This window comes from Hippichthys cyanospilos, chromosome 13 (genome assembly GCF_059441005.1).
Source record: "Hippichthys cyanospilos isolate Australia breed blue-spotted pipefish chromosome 13, RoL_Hcya_1.0, whole genome shotgun sequence".
Classification (NCBI taxonomy): Eukaryota; Metazoa; Chordata; class Actinopteri; order Syngnathiformes; family Syngnathidae; genus Hippichthys; species Hippichthys cyanospilos.
The window spans coordinates 18,423,816-18,444,250 of NC_142381.1; the positions used below are offsets into that span (position 1 = coordinate 18,423,816).

The window sequence follows — 20,435 nt, forward strand, 5'->3', positions numbered from 1 at the left end:
TTGTTGAATTTTTGCTACAGTATAATTTCCATGTGACCAGGTTAAATTAATAGAATTAAATTATGTCATGCAATTCATAATAACAATAAGCAAATTAGGTAAGTACGCAACACTGCCCAAAATCCACTGTCGTATTTGTGAACCTTTTATTGTATTAAATAGACTGCAAAAAATGGATATCATGCATTTTTTTCTCATCTACATTACATTTTACATAGTCCAGATCCAAAAGTACTATACTAGACAAGAAACATTTTTACTAGGTCAATAATGGGAAATTAGGCTCTTCATAGCCAATTCTCAGATATAAAACCTTTATCTATTTATAAAAATTCAATAGCTATAGCTGATAAAAATAAGAGGACAATTAATAGTCCAAATTTAAGTTTATGTTAAACCTGATGTGACATTAAAACAAAATTATAATACATTTTAATGCACAGGCCTAACCCCTTAAAAATGTTGATAATTGACAATCTCAAAATCAAGGTCAGACAGCCACTGCTTTGTGAACGTGTTTGTCTGAAAAGCTCGGCCCCGTCACTGCCTACAGACTCAGTTTTTGTCAGAATGACTACACTAAATATGAGAAAATATTCAAGGACACTGGCTCACTACTAAAGCTGTCAAACTTAACATTCGAGTTGCATATGTTGAGCAAAGGTTTATGCCTCCTAATGTACCTTGCTTTATGTGAGCCAAGATCTCAAACACAAATGTGTAGCCATGACACCCACTCATCACCCATTCATCACAGCTGGGACTTCGTGAAGAGCTGGCTGACCGACGAAGCACGAGAACCTTATAAAAACGATGAAATAAGACTGTTTGAAAGAGTGTTTTTTGTCCAACCAAGACATTCCTTCAGATGCCTGTCGGACTGCCGCTTCCCTGATGCCGACAGAATTACAAGCCAACAGTTTTGCATGTATATTTTTCTGTGATTGCTTATTCCCATTGTATATAATTTTTTTTATACTTTACTCTCCCAGCAAAAGAAGCAGCTCAATTAAATGAATCAACTGCCTTCCATCAGTTAACGACTTGTCTTTCACAGACACAATTTTTGCCAGCCCACAGGGGATGTCATTGTGCTGCAGTTCTGAGTCATGGTTTCATGAACTGAAATGTAAACTGTACACAATCTTGCTCAGCTGTATTATTGTACCGACCAAAAGTAAAAGGTAATTTCTAGAATTATTAAGGGATTTTATGTCTTATTTGCTTTTCAAACATGATTTACATAAAGAAATTGCTTGCAGATAGATGAGCAAAGCATCCTGAAATGGCTTTCTTTGGCAAGGATGACACATTCAAGTATAAAATGGGCATCTCGCAAAGAGACGAGCTCATGTGGCTTGGCTTTTAACCATGAAATGCGAAATCTCAAATTTCAAATCTCAAATCTCAAATTTTAAATAAAATTAATAATAAAAAATAAATTAATAATAAAATGAATAAATAAAATTAAATAAAAGCTATGTTTTTAGTAAATTCAAGCTCAGCATTATCTTGCTTTTTATCGTAGGGTATGTGCCATGTGACATTTAATGAAATGTCCATCCATTCATCCATTTTCTGTTGGCGCTTATCCTCATTAGGGTTGTAGGCTTACTGGTGCCTATCCGAGGTGATTTGGGGCTTTAGGAGGGTCACACCCTGAAATGGTTGCTAGCCAATAGCAGGCCACACAGAGACAAACAACCAATCACAGACCCAATCACACCTCAGGGCAATTTAGAAGGTCCAATCCACAAGCCATGCATGTTTTTGGAATGTGGGAGGAAGCCGGAGTGCCCTGAGGGAATGCATGTGGGCTTGGGAAGAACAGGCAAACTCCACACAGGAAGGCCGGAGCGAGGTGGGTTTGAATTTGGGTCCCTGAACCATGAGGCGGATGTGATAACATATTGAAATATGACCATTTTTAATAGTATTATGCAGTTAAAAACGGAACCCAACCTTTCACTGGATGTGTAATGAACGTAATGAGCTACATTTAGAATGGCAAATCCATATTTCCAGTTAAGTTGGTGAGAGTAATATAAAAGTAATGTCGTGTAGAGTAGTGTAATGTCCTACATTTCAAATAATGTACAGTAATATTGTAATGTAACTAATTACTTTGAAATGACAGTCATAAGTAATAAATACTGCATTACAGTTTTGAAGTAACTTGCCCAACACTGATTTTTACATATTGAGATAGAGCTGTTGTGAATATAAACAAGACAAACAATTGTTAATATTGTCATAATGTCATGTTATTATTGTTTAAAAAAAACTTTACTTCATCGTCTAGCACAACATGGTGGAAATACATGAGGCCATACTTAAATTAACACAGCTGAGCAAAGAAAAATAACAACGAAAAGAGAGCCCCCAGTGGCTCTAAACTAAAAACACAGGACGCAAATTCTATGAATGGCAAAAAAATAAAAAAGATAATAAAAAATGGAAGAATCAATTCGAGGGATTCAACTGTGAATATTGCATTATCAAAGTGATTTTTAACATTTAAGATTTGTTGATAATTTGTAAAAATAACACCCTCACATGTGGACTGACCAGTGAAATTCACAAATTGTGATTCAAGTGGTTTTGGCCCAATCAATCAGCGTTATGCTGTATGCACTATGGGAAAATACCAGTGGCGGACCCTCAGGGCCAGCAAGGCCTTTTCTGCTGGCCTAATATAACCTGACATTATCATAACTATAATAAACTATAACAATTATTATAACTATAATAAAACTCAATTTTATTTTAAATGTATTTTTACTAAATATATTTTATACATAAAATTATTCTCCATAATCTGTACTTTTCGTATCATATCCATATGGTTACACTCCTCCTAAGAGCTTTAGTGCAGAGTATTTAGCCAATTACAATTCAGCTAACGTGTGTCGCCAGAGCCCAGAAGTGCTGGGCATTCGCTTGACCAGCATGAAGGCTTTTGTGCAGTGTGCAATGACATATTGTGTACGGGCCCATATTTTTGTTAGACAGCTGCAATAGCAGATCGAGTCATAAAAACGCCTTCAAGAACCCTTGCGTAGAATGTGTCGAAACTGGACGCTCACTGCAGGAGGGTGGAGCTATATTGATTCACCATGTTTAACGGTGGAAGTAGTTAAATAAAGTTATTTAAAAAAAAAAAAGGAAAAAACGTGTTGCTCAACCAGCTAACAATAGCATTAGCAAAGATCGAAGCCAGACCCGCAGATGCTTTTTTTTTTTAACCCACAATGGCTTAAGAAGAGCACAATGGAAATTGGACCGACATGACTTTCAGCATTGGCAAAAAAAAAAAAAAAAAAAAAAAACAACTTTCAGCATTGGCGTCCATGTCAATACAAAAGGATTTATTATTGGAAATGAAACACAAAGACAAACTCTACAAGCAAGTCATGAAAGTCTTTCTTAAGCAAAAAAAAGATTTAGATTTTGACTTCATAAAACTTTGTGGACAAATAATATGAAATTATTATTTATTCTAAGATTTGGCACGTTTAATGACAAGTTTTAATTGCTGATGCGGGCTTATTGATGTTTAAATGCTCTGAAAAATAGTGTGCGTATCCCAGTAATGCGTATGAGGAGCCCAGTCACTGACTTCTCGTACTTACAATGTAAATACCATTTACATTTTACGTAAATGTTTTGTTCATGTATATTTGTTGTTGTTTATATTTCAGTTTAAATGCAAATGCTAAAAAACATTTCGGTGACAAAGTGGCATTGCAGACACGTAGCAGTTTCACCATGTGTGACTGATCAGGTCAGCATTCTTTTTGAAGTTTTAATCTTTGTTTATAAATTATGAACACACCTTATATTTTCATTATATTTTCATTCAAACAAGGACTGAAATGTACACAGATGAAGCAAGAATTTTGGAACACTAAAATGTACGAAGAAAAAATGACCTTACCCGATATGTGCTGTTGTCAAACATGTACCACATGCTATTACTACCAAGCAGATTTACACAACAAACCACAATGCTCACATGAAACGGCGCAATGGGTCAAAAACCTAACAATTTGGATCAGATCGAGGATTTGAATCACTTGGATTCTTATATGGATCAGGAAAAAAATTTCAAAAAATGAGCCCTTTGTCGTCATACTTTTGTCCATTAAATGAAAAAAAAAAAAAATCTACTGAAAAGGCCATATGTGGCCATTGAGATGTTACGAACACGATTTATTGAAACATTTTATAAATGGACCCTGATTGAAAATGACCACGTAGTGGTATTTAAAGCCATGGTTTTCAAGAGTTGGGGTCTGGGTTACTAATAAAAAATATATATTTATTTTTTTGTTAGTTTTATTTTATTTTATATTGAATTGTGAATGGATTAATGACTCTTCAATAAAGCAATCAATAAAGCAAACAATCAATTCAACCAGTTTAATATATTTTCAAAAATTGAATAATTTTGAAATTTATTAAATAGACCCACGTAATCCATGTCATCATCAAAGAGCTTGATTATTTAGTCACTAAATGTTTGGCAGCAACCCGTTTGGAGAAAATTGGCCCAGTTTGTGATGAGGAAGTGTACTTCAACATGGCTGAATAGTAACACATATAAAAGGTACTTGTCAAATTAAATCTGTTGATGAATAAAAAGGGCAATTAATGTTTGGCTTAAATAATTTTGTTTTTTTCCACAAACATTTGCAATGGGGGTCCTTGGGAAATTTGCTTTCCAAAAAGGGGTCCCTGACTCCAAAAGGTTAAAAGAACCCCTGATTTAAAGTACATACGCTTCCTTTAAACATGGAGGGGGAATTTGAAAGTAGCCTATGACCATACCACTGAAAAGAATAAAAATAAAATCCAAAGCATACCCAAGCTTTTAATTATACATTATATACTGTATTGGTTAGATTGTTGGGGATCTTTGTTTGTTCCTAGTAGTATTTGTGCAAGATTTGATAGATGGACACCTCTATGAATGAGATAAGACCTTTGGCTGTGAGACACTGTGACGTGAGATCCACATTAGCGCTAGATGCTAGCTGCTAGCTGCTAATGTTGGAGACTTGTGACAGACAGATCACACAATGACAGTGGAGTAACGGAGCAGGTTTCTTAGCATCTTTAGTGGTTTAGACAAACTGTCCACAAAACACATTGCTCACCAATGCCTAAGCTCGGCGAGTGCTTCTGTGTTTTTTGGCATGTTATTTACGATGTAAATCTTTGAAAAAAATAAACACACATAGCACCAATTATAGCGGGTTTATGTCCTTCGATTGGGGTCAGGTCAGACTAGAGGTGTCAAGCTTGTCGTGACTGTCTTGCAATTCGATTTGATTCTCCGATTCAAATTGATTTGATTCAAAATGATTCAATTCAATTCAATTCAAAATGATTTCTGCTATAAATCTATAGATGTGCAAAGAATCATCATACAACTTTAGTCTGATTTGCAATATAGAAAAATCAAGAGACAAAGTGTGCCTTTTTTTACATTTATTGTTTGACTTGTAAAAAACATGCCTTTTCCACAAAAATAGCACGTGAACAACTGCTACTTTTTGAAGCTAGCTATATATTGTATAATTTTTAAACTATAACATTTAAAAAAGATAGCACAAGACACTGTCATTTCACATGAAATTGCAGTACCAAATTATTTTGTGAAAAATTGCTATCCAAATGAAAAATATTAATATTTCTCAGTACAATCATGACAAACACAGTATGAAAATGAACATTTTCAAGAGAACAGCTAAAGTGAAAGTATGGGTAAAGCACAGGTTTCAAACTCAAGGCCCGGGGGCCAAATCTGGCCCGCCACGTCATTTAATTCTGCCCGCGAAAGCAAATCATGTAAGTTTCCATGACCCTTGCTAATCTCTGTTCCAAAACTTTAGCTTGTAGTGTATAATGAAAAATAAAGTTGAGATTTTTTGGTTTGTTCTGTTACAGTAATGTGAACAATAAATCAACAAACTAGGCTGCTTTACTTCTGATTTCAAAACAACTAAGGCATCAATTTGTTGTGTACAGTAATAATACTATGAGACAATTTAAAATCGACTTGGTTTCCTCAACATATCGGCCCAATGAAGAAAGTTCTCGCTACAAAATGGCCCGCGACAAAAATGAGTTTGACACCTCTGGGGTAAAGCATGAAATGTGTGCCAGTTTGTTCATCTCAGGGCATATCGAGTGCATATTATTTCACAATTGTAGCATTATTTTCATTTACATGTATGATAGTAATATGAGTTTGTGAATTAATTTGGAGTTTGTATCTTTGGAGTATTTTATCTTGTCTTAGGCATGACTATCCATGGTGACGTCATGGCACAGCGCGCCTTCGATATAGTACGGAAAACGACAGGATGCATATCAATTATCTTTTATCAAAAGAGTTAATGACATTTTAAATCAATTTATATTGTAGTAAAAGAGAATTACGATTCTTATGTAAATCAATTTTTTGTCATATACCTAGTTCAAAAGGTTCTTCTCGAGCTTTGTTTTATCTAGTTTCTCATCATAAAGCACTCGCTGAAAGTACTAAAGTGTTTGGTCCATCAACAACTGTAGCCCTGTCGATGGATTGCAAAGCTCTAACAAAGAACAGTGTTCCTTTGCTACTTCGCACTTTATCTTTCTTGGTGCTTTGCACATTTTTTTCTGCGCATTCAACTCGCGTGTGAAGTGGCGACTGCTGCTGGTGGTACAACAGCTTGGACAAGACTGGCCAGACAATCAGTCATTCAGCTTACGGGCACACTTACAAGACGTGATTGGTTCCGGCACGACATCGACCAATGAGGGCAGGAGTGGATTACAACCATGCCCGCCTAACCAATGCTTCCAGGAACTCAGAGATCCCGGGCTCCTTGGTCTGGAATGGGCTAATGAATGGCCTGGTGTGTGACAATACACTGCACCACTCATGTCAGTACCAAAGTTTGAGCTTACCACAGATTGAGCCTTCAAGGTAGGTGGGCAGAGAAACCCCCAGAGATCCTCCATCTCTACGCTTAGAATATTTGTCAACAGATTTACATTTATTCTAACATCATTTGGTCTGAAAATGATGGAAAATTTTCATCCCTGAGAATGATTTGAAGATAGATATTGATGATCAATACAAACAAAGAGCAATAACAAAGTCACTTGAGTGCATAGTTGAACTGGTTGGAAAACTTTTCATGTCTCTTGGCGTCGAATGTATTCATCGCCTGAGCAACTCTGCGCATGGCACTCCTGCAGGGAAAACAAAAGTGAGTGAACATAAAAAAGCAGATACAAGAAGGGACAGGCTTTGCTACAGAGACCAGCATTAAATCCGAAGACCAGGCAAATAACCTACTTGTTAAATATCCGCTTTTCAAGCCGAGCCCGTGATGTGTTGGCGTTTTCTTTCAGATTGCTGAGGTTGGGGTATTTATTCTTCTTTCTTCTGCCCTTTTTATCCACTCTGCCAGAACTTTGGTTTTGTTCAGTTTCAGTCTCCCTGTCTTGAACTACCCCTGCTTCATGCCAGTCTACAACATACAACACAGATAACTCTCATTCAATTCAATTCTCGGAGTGCACAAACAAAACTCGTCATCAAGCCTTTAATCTTTACATGGGTGAAAAAAGTGAGTTATGCAAAATTAAAGTGTGCCGCATACTGTAGTAAGTCTTGACCTAATTGAGGTTTCTTTCAATGAGTTTCCTCAACAAAGGCAGCTGGCCATAGTAATTGCTTGATTTGATTTGTTCTTTAACTCCAAAACTCATTAAGTACAATGAATGTAACTAGAGACTCATAGTGTGTCTGATTCAAGAATGATCCAAAGTTTATTTTTTCATGGGCTCTCCTTTCATTCCAAACCTTTACCAATAACCACTCAAAAACAACACAACAAAAAAATGTAAATATTAAAAAAAAAAAAAAGAACAAGCCTGCGTGTGTGTGTGTGCGTGTGTGTGTGTGTGTGTGTGTGTACAGTGAGCATGACACAGCTACGGGCTCAGTGTTCAAACATCAGCTGATAACACTGCAAAAAACAACATCAGTATAACTCTCACCCACCCCCAAATAAATATTTGAGCTCTGATGCATTGAAAAAAAAATTCCCCCAGCCAGTTTTTATAAACAATACGTTTGTTCTTTATTGTGTTCCAAATTTAACGTCTGCTAGCAAACTTTCTGGTCATTGTAGGACCTTGACTAGTCAAAAAGTTAATTTGAGCAGAGAATTCATTCATGGAATTCATTCATAAATTAAAGAAAAGTAGTAGATGAAATGAATTCTTATTGTTAGCATAATTTAGAAGCATTTAACATTTGTTTGGGTTGTCTTTGTAGGGTATTATATCATCGCATGATTATGATCAGCAAAAAAAGAAGTTTGATCAATCAATCAAAAAAATTAATATTTAGAAAAAAACAGTCAAGAAGAAAATCAGAACTCAGGAAGAGGGGAAAAGCTTTCATGGCACTGTAGATTAGAATCTCTCCACACATCAATTTGCCACACACTTTACAGGGCAGTTTCAGTCTGAGCTGCTCTCAGTCCCACAGAATCAAATGCTGAAAAACAAACATATTTTATGTTTTGGAAGTCTGTTTAGTTACTGTGGGGCTTTCTGGAAGAAAAATGAAGATAAACAGCTAATTCATGACCTTAAGCCAAGAGAAAGTGGAGAGAAAAAGTCAAAAGGATAAAGGTGAGGAATGCATATCTGGCTGTGGTGTGCCATGAGGGCTTTTAAGGCTTCTTTGAAGGCTTAAATATAATCAAAACTACTGTCCTGCTTTTAAAACTTTAGATCAGTGGTCCCCAACCCCCGATCCGCAGACCGGTACCGGTCCATGGATCAACTGGTACCGGGCCGCGTGGGCTGCACCCAAAATATTGTTTTGGAAATGATTTAGCAGTTCAACAGTCCATACATTTGTGCTTGAGCTTTGTTTTTTGGCGCTGTTTCTGGCCGCTGTTGATATTACATACATAGTGAGTTGGATGATGTGGTTTTTAGAGCAGCCAGTAGCATAACTGTGACTATTGGATGGCAGTGTTGCACATACATACTACTGAAGGAATCTAGAAAAAGCTACTTGCCTTAAACTAGTTCCTAGCGTGTTCGTTTTTGTTGAAAGATCGCCCATACCACAACATAGTGAAACAATTGATTTAATCCAGACAGAGTGGGAAAGTACACGAGGCCTCGGGCCAGTCCTGCCGCGGGTCGGAGCAGAAAATGGCAACGTTTCACATTCAACATTCAGTTCTTATACCCTTCCGGGTCATCTAGTCCCACTGTGGATTGCAAGTGTGTGTGTATGTGCGTGCCCGTGCGTGCGTGCCTGTCGGTGTGTGTGTGTGTGCGTGCACGTGCGTGCCTGTCGGTGTGTGTGTGTGCGTGCACGTGCGTGCGTGTCTATCGGTGTGTGCGTGCGTGCGTGCGTGGGGGTCTGTTTGCGTGGGGATGGTGTCTTCAAAAGTCTTTGTTCTGCCGGCCATTCTTTGAAGCGGGAGGAAGTCTGAGCACCATAAAACCCTGACTGATATCTTCTCTTGAAGGCCACACCTAGCCTTTTGTTCCTGGTGTGGTCGGGGGATGCCATCTGTTCCTTTTGGAGGTGCCGACTTGTCCCCACTTCCCCTGGGACCATATCTGCTTTATACTGACATTACATCGTCTCAATCTTTATTAGAATAATACAGTTCCATGTACATACTATTTTATTGATAAATTGAATTTGAAAAATATGAATTTCCTTCAATACACATACATTACATACAGTGGCCCCCTGGTTTACGAGATTAAGCCGTTCCGTTAAAAACACCAAAATTGTACATATTAAAAAATGGGATCAAAATAGTATAGTAAGTGCTACACACATATAATATACATGTATAAAATTAAAAAACATAAATAAAAAATATAGAAAGGATGTTTTTAACTTTATGTGACGAGCTTATTATGGCCATATTCCCTATTGAAGGTAGCCTAGTTTAGCCTTCGTTGTATTTCTTGATTATCTCCAGCTTCGTTTCCATATAAATCATCATCTTACTTTTCTCTTTATCGTCACTAGCAATCATGGGACCGGTGGCTCACCCATTCAAGTTTGAATTAAGCAGTAAAATGCAAAACAAATAGTTATTTTAAGTGCTCAGATGCAATCCAGTCCGTAGCATGCAGCCATTTCGACAGTGACACTGACCAATAGCAGACCAGTATCTTAGGGAGTCGTGACGCAGACCAATAGCAGACCAGCATCTGAGTGACACGTTGCAGCGCAGGCAGTTTGACTGGACCAAAAAATAAGCGCAATTACGTAAAAACGCCTAAAGATTAAACAACACAAATACAGCAAACCCCTAGGTTCATGACAGTTGTTTTTGTTGTAGAGCGGGAAAAATACCGTAAAGAGGGAACGTTAGGTGCTATAAATGCTGTACTGAGGGATATCCAGGGGTAAACCGGGGGTCGACAGTACTTGTAATTGTAAGTAAGGAACAGGAAGCAATCTTTCACATACCACCCATGTTTACGTAGAGATTGCACATAATATTCTGTCGGCCTTGAAAGATGAGTGAAAATGCTAACTATACAGGCACTCTAGAAATTTCCTTTTCCGATAACGCTTGGCACTGAAAGAGTTATTAGTTTTCTTTGTCCGATTAGTTTTTGTGTGCTGCTATACCAGTATAACACCCCCAAAGCCTAAAGACTCAGGTTTGCATGTCTTGTACAATTGGGAGTGAAAAACAGTACCGTTTTTTTATATTTTTCTTCAAAGATTTGAAGCAGTAAGATTTCAATTTCTGACTCCCGAAGTCCGCTGGCTGGCCTGGGACGTCAGCACTTTTGCATCCTCTGGCCAGAAAGGCACATGTACAGCAAATGTATTTTCTAGGCAGATTTTTTTAAAAAAAAAACAAAAAACAAAAAAACCACAAAATTGAAAAGAAAAGAAAATCTGAACAGTGTGAGGATAATGTTTGGAGCTAGCTGGTTGCATGTTTAGCGGGTAAAGGAATTATTCACCACTTTCATAAGGCAACAACTAACTACAATAATAGCAAACGCAGATGTTATTTGTCTATATTTCAAAGCATCTCTGGTGTGTACAGTGTAATGTACTTTTTTTTTAAGTTTTAATGTTATTAGACAAAACAATCGTGAACTGTTATACTGCTGTGAAAAAATGTATTGAATTCATAGGCGCTGTATTGGAAAATTCGCCTGTATATAGTGTGTGTTCAATTCTCACATGAGTCAGTGAAGTGAAAGTTAGTGTAAATCATTGCTCGTTTCAAAGCGGTCAGCACTGTTTTCATATAAATCATCTTCATATTTCTTGATGACCAACTCAGGGTGTAATATGTCTATCTTTTTTTAAATTATATTATTGCTTGCTGCCCTCAGTGAAGACCCATATCCAAAACTCACAGCCCTCCACTGATATCTGGTATCATTTTTGCAGTGGTGCCCGTTTCTCTTTCAACACTCTTTAGCCATCCCAGATGGAGGGGTCTATGTTTGTTTTGATAAGTGCGTGTCTGAGTAGGGGATAGAGTGCAGACCACACACGAACACTAACACATGGTATTTTTGGTTTAGTTTGTATTTTACCGCATTACCATTGCTCTAATTACATGGCCAGAGTGCCCCAAAAAAATGAATATTTAACCAATTGTAATTCCTCAAACGGAAATACAATTTGCACACTGCTGTCTATATATTTTGTTGCCCACCACCCAACCAGATCAGGTCAGGCATGCAGTGAGTGATATCAAAGTGAAAGGGGTGTGAACATTGCATTACTTCTTGATCTGGGCGATAAACTGATGTATTTGTGTGTGTGTGTGTGTGTGTGGGCGGGGGGGGGGGCAAAGCATTGTACAAGAGTAACGCAAGAATAGTCAGAAAGAAAACAAGCATCTCACTAACCTATATGCCAGTTTTCTATTTGTGAAGGTGAGGTTTAGGGTTAGGGTTTGCATTTGGGAAGACGTGTGTAAATGTTTAAAGTTATTGTAAAAAACAAAGTTTCCAATTTGAGTTCAATCGGAGCAAAGTTTAGGTTGATATGGTCTGCCGAATTATGCCATGTAAGCAAAAATGGGTGTGGCCGCCTTCCTTTGAATCCTTGTATCTCAAGAACTACTAAATCGCAAATCGTCACAAATAGGCATCATTGGAAAGATAAATAAACAATAATTGTAAACCTGCAATTATATAGAAGGTTGTGGATCACACAGCCCTGACAAATCTTGCAAGCAAAATCATCCCACATTTTCTAAATCACAAAACCTTCAGAGATGTAAAATGCTTTGTAGAGCAGTATAAAGTTATATCATCAGCAAATAATACTTAAAAAAAAAAAAATAAAAAAAAAAATATAATATATATATATATATATATATATATATATATATATATATATTTGTCAAGACACACAAAATGTCATTGTGATGTAATATAAATGATTTAGGGCCAAATATAGAGCCCCGACAAACCCTGTGGGTTCAATTGAATTTGGTGGTGTTACGTTAATTTCAAGAGCACATTGAGATGAAAGAACCAACTGTTATGCTTGCTCCTACAGTATATGCCACAGCATTCTCTCATCACCTTTTGGTATATTATGCACTTGGTTTTCTCCCATTTTAATTTCTTTTTTTGGAGTCTGTCTTTTGGAAAAAATTCCAAAGGTCGTTTATGAAGGTTTCTCTTAACCTGAAACTAGATTGGGGAACTGGATAGTTTGTTTTCCCTTGGTTTTCTGGCTTCTTATTGTTGTGAATCAATATATGATCCAATAGGGATCATGTTTTGGAAAATAATTATTGACCAAGCATCTGCTTAAATTTTTACTTCTTTATTGTGGCTCCCTGCTTTGAATAAATACATTTTCACCTCTTGTACATAAGTATTATCCATAAAGCTAGAATGGGACGGCCTCGACAGATACATCTTTGTTGAGCTCTGGGGTTGCTTTGGGTTTGCTCTCTTCCTGTAAATAGTCACCTCTCTGTAGGCATAAGAATCTTACCAAAATTATCTTTCTCTGCAGTCTTTTTAAAGCTTCAAATATAAATAAACCCAAAACATATTTTTTTCCAGACTGTTTTACTGATCTCAACTGAGTACTAAAAAATCTACAACACTAGCACTGCATAAGTCTTATGCAGAGTCAACAGCAAAGTAATAGAGGCATTGATATATCGTCTAGAACACATATGTCAGTCATGCAAAGAAAGAGGTGACACTTGTTTTTTTACAACTTTTATTTTACTTAAACAATTGTAGATTATTTCCCTCCGCAGCGCGTTAAACAAGAGCTTCTCAAACTTCCTTCAGTCCCAATTTTGTTGCCAGCAATGGTAAGAGTCAGTAACAGAACAAACAGCACTGAATGTGCAGTGCGACTGCAATGCAGATTCTTGGCACTTGTTTCCTATGTTCATTTAACTAAGCTCAAGATTATATCTTCCCTTATGTCTGCCCCTACACAGCTGAGCACACATTTCAGCATAACCGCAAATGGCTCATGAATATTCAGTATGAGGACAGACTCCGACAGTTTCATTGATCCACTGTGGCATATTCAGTTAATTTTATGGATCAGATGTGACAAGAGTATGGGAAAATCTATTAACTGCTAGAATATTGTCAATAAAAAGCGTGGATGTGTATCACATATGCAGCAAGTTACAAAAACTACAATGAATCCAGCATGTATTTTTGCTCGTATTCAACCTGTTTGACCAACATGACATATATATTATGATCCAAACGAGGTGAGTTCAATGAGTTCCTTAACACTATATGATCAATCTTTAATAGTAAAAATGGCAGGTCTGTCATGTGGCTTGAATCAATTTCAATTTCCTTGTCTCCAAAATGTGAGTGTGCATGGGTTCAATTCTTTATGTCTTCATTGTGTCTTAAATAATGTCCACCACATGACTGTATCAAGCCACCTGTAGTTCACTGCAGGCGACCTGACCGTATTGTCCACAGGGTTGGGTTGGCAACAGAGAATCGGTAATCGAGTAGAGGTGAGACTATCAATCTGAGTTCCTGGAATAATTCACGTTTTAAATATGTTAATGCTAAATTAATGATTACTAGTTCATAGAGCGCCATGTGCTAGAATGTACAGAACCAGAGTTATCAACTGTTGATTAGTGTCCACCACATGGCTAAATCAAGCCACCTGTAGTTCACTGCAGGCGACCTGACCGTATTGTCCACAGGGTTGGGTTGACAACAGAGAAGCGGTAATCGAGTAGAGGTAAGACTATCAATCTGGGTTCCTGGAATCATTCACATTTTAAATATGTTAATGCTAAATTTTGATTACTAGTTAGCTATGCAGAAGAAGCATTGTCCAGATCTGTAAGGAGCGGGTGCACTGCAGCTAGTCCCCACTTGCAGCATCTCGCAGTCAGGCCCGCTGCCCGCTCGCAACAGGAATGCGCATGACCCATTGGTGTCACTGACATGCAGGGAGCTCTTCCCGGAAATCTCTCTAGCAACAGCACCCACCCAAAGCCAAGATGGAAGCAGTCAGCCTTCGCAGAGTTGATGATTTTACAAGTCACCGGCCGAGGCGGCAGCATTAGAACTGGTGCGAAACAAGACCTACGAACTTACGAACTATTCGACTTACGAGCGTTGACCGCGGCATTTTTTGTCCACCTCATACGCACAAACCTTTCGACTTACGAACAGTCCGGCATGCTGGTCAACGTGTTCGTACAATCAATTTTGCTTTAATGCAAACACGTATTCAGACGATCACACTTGTCACGTCACCGCTGAACGCTATTGCTCTTACAATGCCACAGTCACTGTCTCAGTCACGGTGTCAGTCACGGAGATGCCGATATGCTATTGGTCGATTAAGGTCACAGTCCCGGTCTCACTCACGAAGATGCGGATAAGCTATTGGCCGGCGTCACGTCAATCACAGAAATGCCGATATGCTACTGGCCGAACGCCTTTATCTAGCTTGATGGCACAGCTGGTCGGGATGGAAGGAAGGAGAGAAAATGAGTGAAAAACGGAAGGAAGGAATGTTGTGAAGACTTTGCAAACTTTATCTGTTAGACATGGCTTCTAAAATTGCAAGTAGCGGTAAAGGAAGAAGTAAGAGGATGATGACAATAGAAACCAAGCAGGAGATAATAAAAAAAATACGAAGGAGGCGCACGCATAGTTAACCTTGCTCAGGAGTATGGCCGTAACCGCTCGGCAATCTTCTAAGAGCAAGACTTTCCTTGCCGGGGGACGGACCGCGGTCAACAACAAAATGGAGAGGCTTCTTCTATTATGGATTAAAGAGAAGGAAATCGCCGGTGATATGTTCTCGTTCAAGAAAATAAATCAATAAATTCTGCGGGTTGGTCTCTGCTCCCCTTCGCCTCCACCCAGCTCAAGTCACGTCGCCCCAAAGGTAAATGTCATTTTTCTTTTGTATATTTATGTTATTTAATTTAACTGTACAGTAGATTATGTTACTAATTTTTAAGATGTGTATAAAGTCGTGATGTTTTTACCTAAGGTTTTTGCACGCGTTGCACGCATTCACTAATTAACATAGGTTTGGATTGCCCGTCATACGAGCAGTTCGAGTTACGAGCATAGCCGCTGAACGGATTAAGTTCGTAACACAGGGGCCCACTGTATTTGCATGCTTGCCCTTTGTGTTTGTCATTTATTTATTATTTTCTAAATAAAAAAAACACTACTTGGTCCATAATTTGGTGTTCAGTAGCATGCTATAAATGCTGTACTGGATTATTATTGTAGTTTCCTGAAGTTCTTAAAAACAAAGCGGATAAAATTAATATAAAGTCCTCATTTTGCCGGGGTTAATGGGGACTGAAACACCCCTGCGAAAAGTAGCGAGGGAACACTGCACTGGTTGAAAATAGCCCTTTGTGCAACTAGGGTTGGATACCAGGATTCGGGTGTCAATTGGTACCAGGACTTGCGTGTCAGGTCACCTGGAACCGTTAAGATTTGAAAATTTTGGTACTACATATCGAGACCCAGTCTGCGTGCGGAACAAGCAGCTCTAAACAAACTAAGCTGAATGGTGCGAATTAATCGAAAGACATGTCCACAAGCAAAGTTGAATTTGTAGAAAACGTATGCTATGTGCGAATGATTACGATGCTTGCAAGTAGTGCCAATGAGGGAAGTTTGACAGATGTCAAAGTGTGGTTGCACTTCATGAAAAAGACCAATGGGATGAGTGCAGAGCAATAACAATAATATTGTGCACATTTAAGTTTGTAGTATGGTATGCCCCTCTCTGCTGTGCACCTACCCACGCCGGCAAGCTAGGCCTGCGGCTTGCACATTTCCAGTGCTGGCCAAGAAGAGCTGCAAGCAGAGATGTGTTCTGACGTGGTCACCGTTGGCAGGTGCATTACAAAGAGGGACTATTGCAGAGAAACAACAACATAGATGTGCGTGGAGCCCTTTCCGCCGATCTCCCGAAACAATACGACCCATCTGGACCTGCTGTAGTGGCAGTCACCCTTCGGGAGGTCGGTGAAATTACCCTGCCAGGCGGTTCACATAGGCCAGCGACTACCATAACTTCTGCAGATACAAACTCAAAGTGTGAATTGGCTATGTAAGTCTAACATTAAATAACTGGTTAGGCCCCTTATTTGTTGTTTTTTCCTCCCCAAAAGACAGATATCTAAGTAGGGGGTAGAGTGCAGACCTGATACGACCACTAACACACATGGTGTTTTTGGTTTAGTTTGTGACCTGTAACCAGTCGCAATTGAACAGAAGATTCTGAATCAGAATCGTCCAAAATCAAACAATACCCAACCTTAATAATTAAGATGCAAAATCTCCCAAAAAAAAAAATACCAAACGTCACTTGTTTATTAAGAGTCGAGATCTAAGGTCACATTTATAATAACTTGTGTAGTGACAAAAAAAAAAATAATCAATTTTTTTTGGTACTGCACTTCAGCCATGTGAGGGAATATAACTAACAATGTCAGAAAAACAAGAGAAAGATCATAATCTATGTAAAAATGTTGTGACTTTGATACAATACACAGTGCTGCATACTCTGATCACCGTCTCAATAAATGCCACTATAAAATGACACAGATTAGTTGACAGACAACATTTGTTGACAGATTAGTCCAGAACGCATCTCCAGTTTTTTTTTGTTTTTTTTTTTATCTTGGTGGTTGCGTCAACAACTGGCTAAAAGAAATGTTTACCTTCAAGTTTGGGAACCGGATCTACCTCATATTTGCTCGTAGGTATGTTAGGGCTTTTTTTGATGACATTTTTGGACAGTTTAATAAAAATGTATCAGTTGCGCGCCCTAGGAAGTTATACAAATGTATGAGGCATATCCAACAGGCTGAGACCTACAAAAAGGCACTGGTGCCCTACTATAGACCCAACAGAAGTAGGCCATTTTTAATTTTCTCTCTGGTTTTGCCATTCTTGGGCTTTTCTAAAGGATATAATTGATTCCAATATATGTATTTTTTTTTCCAAAAGATTTATCCAGAGCTAATAGGGACAACACACTAAAAATACCACTCATTGCACTCTTGTGAAACGATGATTTCTATACCGTTTATTCTTTATTTTTATATTACACATTCATTTTATTGTCATTATTATTATTGTTATTATTGTTAATACACACCAATCGGATGTCTTAGCAGCACTCCCAATTTTGTTGTTTACATGTGTTCAATGACCATAAAAGCATACTATTCTATCGTATTAACCCAACGTGCCAGTACCCCTATGTGGTCCAGATTAGGACGGATGTTTACAGATTTAGTTTTAAATGATATTTTAAATTTATAATTTTCTATTATTATTATTGTTATAATAATTGATAGATTATTTTTTCTTATCCTCACAAGGGTCACAGGCTTGCTAGTGTCTATCCTAGCTGACTTTGGGCAACACCCTCAGCGGGGTACTGGTCATTTGCAGGGCACACAGAGACAAACTACCATTCATGCACCCAATCACACCTCAGGACAATTTAGTATGTCCAATACACCTGCCATGCATGTTTTTGGAGTATGTGAGGAAGCCAGAGTGCCCGGGGAGAACTCACTCGTGTTGGAGGAGAACATGCAAACTCCACAAAGGAAGGCTAGAGTGAGGTGGATTTGAACTAGGGTCTCTAAGCTGTCAGGCATTTTTTTTCAGATAAATATGGTCTTATTCTGAACTGAATGACCTACTTTAGGACATTGGATTCTTCCATTATAGCTGTAGTTTAAAAGCACAGTGACTTTCATAATAGTCTAACGAGATTCAAAATGACCAGTACGTGCTAAATGAATCTATGGATTGCAAATGGTGCAAATGTGTATAACTAGTATGTTAAACTAACCACCTTTCGCTTGTCGATGACCAGAGACAGGCGACTCGTATACTTCTTTTTCTGGTACCTCAATGAAATCATTGGTGTCATCATCATCATCATCATCATCATCATCTTCTTCGAGTGAAGAAACCTTGATGCAAAAAAAAATTGCAATTCGTAAATGACAAAAAAACCATCTCTATTCTTTTTTTTTTTTTTTAAATATTCTCTCATTATTATTATTTTTTTAACATTTTCAAACTTGAGTGAACAAGCGAATAATTACTCTCATTGAGTCAAAACAGTCACCTGTGCCTTAAATAGTTGTGTGCCTTGTCCCAAAACCTGAAAAATTCTATCGGTAAATTGTGCCACAAGAACAGTGGGCCCCCGGTTTACGAACTCCCTGTTTTACATATTTTTCATCTTACGACGTGGACCGCGGCATTGTTTTGTCCCCCTCTTACGCACAAACCTTTCGTCTAAACGAACAATCCAACATGTCGGTCAGTGTGTCCGCACTATTTTTTTCGCTTAGCTGCATCAACAAAATTAACTTTTCACGCGTGTCACGGAAAAGCCGATATGCTATTGGTCTTATAAGGTCACAGTCACGGTCTCAGTCACGGAGATGGCGATATGCTATTGGTCGATTAAGGTCACAGTCACGGTCTCAGTCATGGAGATGCCTATATACTATTGGCCGAAGGCCTTCATCTAGCTTGATGGCACAGCTGGTCGTTGTGTTGTGAAGACTTTGCAAACTTTATCTGTTAGATATGGCTTCTAAAATTGCAAGTGGCGGTAAAGGAAGAAGTAAGAGGATGATGACAATAGAAACAAAGCAGGAGATAATAAAAAAATACGAAGGAGGCGCACGCATCGTTAAGCTTGCAGTTAACTATGGCTATGGCCATTACCGCTCAGCAATATGTACAATTCTCAATAACAAGGAAGCTATGAAAGCAAGCAAGTCTTCTAAGGGCAAGACTTTCCTTGTCAGGGGACGGACCTCGATCGACAACAAAATGGAGAGGCTTCTTCTATTATGGATTAAAGAGAAGGAAATCGCCGGTGATATGTTCTCGTTTAAGAAAAGTTCTCGTTTAAGAAAAAAATCAATTCTGCGGGTTCGTCTCTGCTCCCCTCCGCCTCCACCCACCACCAGCTCAAGTCAAGTCGCCTCAAAGATAAATGTCATTTTTCCTTTGTATATTTATGTTATTAAATTTAACTGTACAGCAGATTTACTAATTAGTAACTAACTAGTTACTAATTTTCAATATGTGTATAAAGTCTTGATGTTTTTACCTAAGGTTTTTGCATGCGTAGCACGCATCCACTAATTAACATAGGTTTGGATTGCCCGTCATACGAGCAATTAGTTACGAGCCTAGCCGCTGAACGGATTAAGTTCGTAACACGGTGGCCCACTGTATATATACCTTGTGAAAATATCATACAGTGGACGCCAGGGTTATGGCATCCCTGCCTTTCGCTTTTTTCATGTTGCAAAGTGGAATACAGCGATCAGTCATTTTTCGTGGTTAATGGGGACTGGAATCCCCCCGCAAAAAGTTACACCCGCAAAGTAGTACCCACACTTTGTACATGATCAAACATCATAACAATGGAGAATTTACACTTGAAAAAACATTTTATTAAAAAAAAATATATAAAAGATTTCCAACGGTCTGGTGAACGTCTGCTCCATTGTGTTTCTGCCTTGACAGTGTGTGCGTGCATTACTGCCTCGATAATGTGTGTGCCTTTGCTGTGGGTGCATTTGATGACTGACACCCTGGAGGTGTAAAATCGGGATTTGGGGTGGGAGTAGATCAAACTCCACAGGGACGTGCTGTGTAACCTATTAAACACACCCCAGGACATGTTGTTGGCAACAAGCAGAGAGGACCAAAGATGATGTTCACCAGACCGTTGGAAATCTCTTCCCTAGATTGCTTTTATAAGAAAATTATATTTCAAGTGGAAACTCTCCATTGTTATCATGTTTGATCATGTACAGATCTGACTTTAATTCAACATCTGGGCCACT

General features: G+C 38.3%; 1 protein-coding gene across 3 annotated transcripts in view; it reads right to left on the reverse strand.

Moving 5' to 3' along the window:
- Window positions 1-5,388: 5,388 nt before the first annotated feature.
- Window positions 5,389-20,435, reverse strand: part of uvssa (UV-stimulated scaffold protein A) — a 46,699-nt gene continuing 31,652 nt past the window's right edge. For 2 of the 3 annotated variants that reach the window (XM_088432231.1, XM_088432229.1), the window contains exons 9-11: window positions 18,407-18,530; window positions 7,355-7,529; window positions 5,389-7,248 (exon numbers count right to left, since the gene is read on the reverse strand). In XM_088432231.1, coding sequence (XP_088288357.1) covers window positions 7,155-7,248; window positions 7,355-7,529; window positions 18,407-18,530 — 393 coding nt within the window. In that variant the 3' untranslated portion in view covers window positions 5,389-7,154. The remainder of the gene's footprint in view (window positions 7,249-7,354; window positions 7,530-18,406; window positions 18,531-20,435) is intronic. The other variant, XM_088432230.1, reaches the window with a different exon arrangement.